At 53.9% G+C, this 6,070-nt stretch overlaps 1 protein-coding gene across 12 annotated transcripts in view; it reads left to right on the forward strand.

Annotated features, from left to right (window-relative positions):
* SUGP2 (SURP and G-patch domain containing 2) overlaps positions 1 to 4,026 on the forward strand; it is a 30,527-nt gene extending 26,501 nt beyond the window's left edge. For 9 of the 12 annotated variants that reach the window (XM_004760890.3, XM_013060599.2, XM_004760894.3 and 6 more), the window contains 2 exons: positions 376 to 512; positions 1,194 to 4,026. In XM_004760890.3, coding sequence (XP_004760947.1) covers positions 376 to 512; positions 1,194 to 1,314 — 258 coding nt within the window. In that variant the 3' untranslated portion in view covers positions 1,315 to 4,026. The remainder of the gene's footprint in view (positions 1 to 375; positions 513 to 1,193) is intronic. The other 3 variants (XR_006607099.1, XM_013060597.2, XM_004760888.3) reach the window with 3 other exon arrangements.
* Positions 4,027 to 6,070: the final 2,044 nt, after the last annotated feature.

Raw genomic sequence — 6,070 nt, forward strand, 5'->3', positions numbered from 1 at the left:
CATCACCACCTTGGGCTCTTCCTGCTAACCTCTTGGCCCCAAGACCCTCCAGCCCCTCGGGGTTTTCCTCATGGTCTTAGCACCACAGTGCTGGTGGTCACACTGGGGCCTGAGAGCCTGGTCTGGCTGGGTTCTGTGGGGGCATCTCTTACTCTTCACTTTTAGAAGCCCCAGCCCACCCAGGGAGTGTTGCTGGGAAGTGGGAAATAGCCCGTGGCTTCATCCCAGTGTCCCCCAGTGTCTGTGGAATCAGAGTCAGTTGCGGCGGGGGAGGGGGTGCTGGACTGTGCCAGGTGCAGCACGAGCAGGCCCGTGCTCCGGGCGCTTTTTGCAGTCTGCAAAGTTCTTACGTGCTATACCCTTATCTCTCTTCAGAAACCCAAGGACTTTGACTTCGCCCAGCAGAAGCTGACTGACAAGAACCTGGGGTTCCAGATGCTGCAGAAGATGGGCTGGAAGGAGGGCCACGGCCTGGGCTCCTGCGGGAAGGGCATCAGGGAGCCCGTCAGCGTGTACGCAGCAGGCGCTTGGGGCCGGGGATGGGGTGGGCAGCGTGCTTGGAGAGAAGAGGCTTTCTCTGGGATTCTGGTCCTGAGTCTTTGATCCGCAGCCTGATTTCTTGGCTCCCCTCATGTTAAACATGGCTTCAAACTGGCAGGGTTTTTTCCCTGACAAAGGGAGTCTTCAGATGAGGTGAGAAGCAGATGATTTACATATACAGGTGTTCCTACAGGCTCCTTGTTGCACTCACACAGATGAGTTAAATGGTTTCTTGGCCCCTGGCATTTCAGCCACATTCCTTATTGTCAGAAAAGCTCAGTGGTAATCTAGGTAGTTCCAATAAAAACCACTTTGCTTTTTCTGGGAACCCATAAGCCAGCTAGCCAGGGTGGGAGAAGATGGCCCAGAGTTTGTTAGGCCCCATTAATATCCAGCAGGGATTGCCTTTAAAACTGAGCTTACCACCTGCTGGGGGAGGCTTTCTGCTGTAATCAGGCTTGTGAGAAAGTCCACACACCCGCGCAGGTGAGTACCCTTGTTCGCCGCGGGGACTCATGTCTTCACTTTCCCTCTCCTTCTCCCTGTTGCGTGTCCCACGTGCCTCCATCCACTCTGACCCCTTGTGCCATTTCCAGTCCCCTGGTGGCCAGGCTCTGTGCTTGGGTGTGGCTAACTCTCCATTTTGCTCCTAGGGGAACTGCGTCGGAAGGGGAGGGGTTAGGTGCCGACGGGCAGGAGCACAAGGAAGACACATTTGACGTGTTCCGTCAGAGGATGATGCAGATGTACAGACACAAACGGGCCAACAAATAGGTATGTGTGGGAGCTGGTGCATGGGGTGTTCCGCCCAAGCTGACGTGCTGGTACGTAGAGGCGGTTCCTCCCCCAAAACCAAACAGGAAACCACACATGCACACACACACACACACACACACACACACACACAGACGTGCACGAAAACATTCTGTGAGGTTAACAAGGAGTGTTTGGATGTGGATGTGTCCCACCTCTCCCCTTCCAGGTTTGGTTGAAGGCGCAAGCCCCGCGCTCACAGGCGTGCAGCCCACCAGCGGGCCTTGGGAGGGGCCTGGTGTCCCGCAAGTGTGAGGGCGATCTGGAAACCGGCGCTGCACCTGGCAGCTGCTTTGCCACATCCCTTTTCTGAGCATCTTCAAATCCTTTTCCTTCTCAAGGGCCTTGGGCCCATATAAACATTCCCTTCTTTCTCTTCTCTTCTTAGTAGCCTTCCCACCTGTAATTTCCAACTCAGTTATGAACAAAATCATTCTCTCCCTGAATAGATGAAACCATTGGTGAGACAAATAAGGCTCGAAGCAGCAGTTACTCTTAAAGCACCACCTCTGCCCGGATCTGCCCTGGAGCCAGTGGCCAAGTAGGTCTGGCGCGTCCTCGAGAGACGAGCGCCTCTGCAGCTCTGGTGTGGAGGTCCCCCTGGCTTTTCTTCTTAAAAGAGAGTGCACCACTTTGATCTGCTTTTGCCTTTACCCCTCTTCCAAATGCTTGCGGCAGCCAGTCCCCTGCAAGTCTTTCCTGGCTCCCACCACAGAAGGTGGTGCTGCCCTTGGAAGCACCGTTTCCTTGTTTGTGCTCTAGCGCCGGCTCTGGTCGGGTTTCTCGTCGCAGGGCGCCTTGCTCTCTTTGGTGCTCTCTTTGCAAACTTGGTGCCAAAATGATGACAGATGGGGGCTTCTCGTTGCTTCTAGGCCGTAAATAGGGGCTGTAATCCGGTATTAGTGGAGTCTGCTCTGGCACACAGCCTGCGGGCTGGGGCTCAGGATCTGAGAAGCGGAGATGCTGGATTCCACGAACATGTGACTGATGGAGGCTCGGCTCCCGAGAGACGGAGTGGAAGTTGAGCGACAGGATAACAGAGCTGTGTTTGGTGGGGAGTAATCATTATGTTGATGAAACTTCCCTCAAATTCGCTGATCTCCCTAGAATCCACACACTGCAGTTTGCTTTTTTGAAAAACCACATATGGAGTCTCTTCTACGAAGGGGCGGGGGTGTAGACTCTTCAGGAAGCATCGTTTCTGGCATGCACCTCGGCAAAGAATTGTGTTGTCAGGGCCCTTGTACAGAACAGAAAGCGTTGTCCTTGTGGGGCGGGCCCGCAGCTGTTCGCTATTTCTAGGCGCGTGATCGCCGCTTTTCCCTCTTCTCCCGGTGCACACTCTTTGCAGCTACGTGCGAGGTTCTCGGGCTGCGGGGCTCTCAAGCCTTTCTTGTAAAGCAGCAGTGTGGAAGCTTTAAATGCGTGCTTGGATCTGGGAACCTTGGGATCCTGCTGACTCTGCAAGCTGGGGGGACAGAGGAGCACAGCTGTGAGTTACCATGTCGGCGCATCTTCCGTTTCTTAAAGCCATAGGCCTCACCTCTAGGCCTGGGCTCCTCAGGCTCCATCTTGAGGGGCCCACACCATCCCCACCACCACAGCCACCACCACCACGCCCGTCGCAGGCCTATGCTGTCTCTTCGCATCAGGTGCGGCCTCCAGGCTCTCCTCGCTTCTCACTGCTCTGTTGCGTGGGCTCCTGGCGGATCTTTGTGGCCGGGCAGATGACGAGACTCCTCGGCACAGCTGAAGCAGCCTGCAGGGTGTGGGGACCACAGCTGTAGGGGTTCATCTCCTTTCTTTCCTCATCCTTCCGGTAGCTTTCCTTGTTGGCCGTGGGTGGAGCAGGTGGATGGAACTCTGAGAACAGGGCTTTGGTCTTCTCTGGCGTTTCACAGAGCGCCTGTTGGCCCCAAGCAAAACATGGACTCCCCAGATAGGTTCTGGCTCTTTCTCTGCAGCGTAGATAGCTCTGCCCATCATCTTCACTCTGTGCTAGTATCTTCGCTCTTGGTCAACTCTACTTTTATCTGTAAGTAAAATAGGGATTCCCAGGCTATAAGCCCTGTCCCTGCAGCCTCCTGCCACTCTTCCTCCTGGGGACATCCCGCTTTGAGCTGACCCTGGGAGCCTTTGGCAAACGTCAAAGGGAACACCTTCTTGATCCTGGAATGTCCTCTGAGCACTCAGGTGATGCTTTTCCTGGGGGGTGGCGTCATGGGAGCCGGGGCGGAGCCTGGTGGTGTGTCCTCATGCCAGCCGTTGGCTAGGGACCAGGGCACACAGGCCCTCGGCACTCGCCCTCGCCCTCTCTGGCAGGGGCTGCTCGCAGGGAGTGTGTGTGCGAGCGCGATGTGCAGTTGCATAGCCTCGTCAAAGTCACAGTGTCTTTTCTGTCATTCTAGTTCCAGGGTCTCTTCCATGAGGACGACAGGCATCCGGAAAGTGCTAACTCACCACTTTGGGTGCTTACTGTCTCTGGCTTGTTTCCATCACTGGAAATCATATAGAGAATTTTAGCGTTTTTGGTCCTTGATAAAACCTAGAAGACATTTGTGATGTTACAAAACGGAAGTTTTTCGGTTTGTTTTTTCTTTCTTTTTTTTAATCTAAGAAGTTGTGAATGTTGTTAATCATTTAGCAGTTGCAATAAATGTAGAGGAAATCCAATGGTCTCTGGTGATGTGTTTTGAAAACGTGGTGGGTCAGGGACCACGTGACGGATGCTGAAGTACCTGCAGGGAAGCCGGTTGGACACACCGAGACCCCGCAGGCGCGCCCTCTGCCCTCCAGAGCCTTTCTGCCAGCTCGCCCCCACCGGCGGGCCTGTTGAGTTGCTGGGAAAGCCCGGAGGGTGCCAGAGAGCAGACAGGGACCAGGGCTAACCAGAGGGCATGGACATGTCCTCTTCTGAGTGGGGATTACTGCTGGATATGAAACCCACCTTCAAGAGCATCAGGGATACCTGCCCTACTGCCCCTTTCAAGGCTTCACCCGCTCCCAGGTCGGCGCTCCAGCTGTCAGGTGTTCAACCAGGGCTACTGGTTGGGCCTCCCCCTGACCAAAGAGGCCTGCCTATGGGGCATCTTCTCAGCTCCCTCAGCTCCCTGCTGTTCTGCGGGCTGCGAATCTGTGTCTGACTCCCCCACCGACAGCTTCTGGCCCTGTGGGGAAGGTCTGAGGACAGAGGCTGCATCAGGCACAAACCAGACCTGCAGGGGCCTCCCCCTGAGGGTGGACTGATGTGCGGGAGCCAGGCTGCTGTTGGACCCAGGAAGGGGCCAGTTAGGGCTGGATGAAACAGGGCCCCCAAGGAACTGATGTGGAAACCCAGGTGCCCCTTACCCTACTGTGTCCTAGAAAACATCTTTTTCTTGGCTTTTTTTTTTTTTTTTTTTTTTTTAGATTTTATTTATTTATTTGGCAGAGAGAGAGATCACAAGTACGCAAAGAGGCAGGGAGAGAGAGAGGGAAGCAGGTTCCCTGCTGAGCAGAGAGCTCAACACACAGGACCCTGAGACCAGGGCCTGAGCTGAAGGCAGAGGCTTAACTCACTGAGCCACCCAGGCGCTCCTCTTGCCTTTATCTTGACAAGAGCCTGAGAGGACAGTGCCTGACTGTGGACCTCCGTGCCCTCCCTCCCTGAGACAGTCACTCGGACCCCACAGCTGCCCCCCCCTCCTCTCCCACCCCTTCTCAAGAGACTGGAGGGAGGGGATGTGCAGATTGGCTCTCCAGCAGCTGCCCCTAACAGGCCAACACCTCATTTTGTCACCTCCCCGGGCTGGTGAAGTTCACTTAGATGAGGACACATGGAGGAAGAGTCTCCAGGCTGGGACACCCATGTTTAGGCTTTGATCTTCGGCTTTGTTTCCACTCCGAAGCCTGGGGAGGATTTTCTTCTAGTCTGGCAGGAAGGATTTCCTCTGCTCTCTTGTTGTTCAGAGCTAACTGGGACCTAAATATGCCTTTCTTGGCCCAGAGGGCCCCTCCCCTTTCCTTCTCCTCCCCAGCACCCTTTCCTGGAAGCCTTTGGGGTGTCCCAAGGCCTTGAGAAGAATGTGTAAAGCAGCTGTGGTTTTAAAGCAGGCTTTTGCTCCGCGTGCACGCACGTGGGTGTCCGTAAAGTGGGTACGTGACGCACACAGACCTGCATGTTCAAGCAACACGTGTATGTATTCTTTGCAAATGATGGCAGCACATACTTGCAGAGTAAGACACAGAAGCTGCCCCCCCCCACATAAACATGAAATATAAATATCAAATAAAAACTTTTTTCAAAATAAGACGCCGGGGGTGCCTGGGTAGCTCAGTGGGTTAAAGTCTCTGCTTTCGATTTGGGTCATGATCCCAGAGTCCTGGGATCGAGCCCCACATCGGGTTCTCTGCTCAGCAGGGAGCCTGCTTCCCCCCTCTCTCTCTTTGCCTGCCTCTCTGTCTACTTGTGAGTTCTCTCTGTCAAATAAATAAAATCTTTAAAAAAAAAAAAAAAAAAGATGCCAGGTATGCTCCCTGGAGACTTGTGTCCTCATGCAACTAGAGCTCCACAGTCAAATAAATAAATCCTTTAAAAAAATTTTTTTCCCCAGAAAATTTACATACATATGTAATGAACTGTTGTTTAAGTTCCCCACCCAGAGGCATTTGAGTTGTTCCCAAACCTTGGCTCCTACATCCCAGCACTCTCTGTGGATAAAGCCCTCAAAATGGCATT

Source organism: Mustela putorius, unplaced genomic scaffold (genome assembly GCF_011764305.1).
Source record: "Mustela putorius furo isolate JIRA1106 unplaced genomic scaffold, ASM1176430v1.1 tig00000095_pilon_pilon_pilon, whole genome shotgun sequence".
Taxonomy (NCBI): domain Eukaryota; kingdom Metazoa; phylum Chordata; class Mammalia; order Carnivora; family Mustelidae; genus Mustela; species Mustela putorius.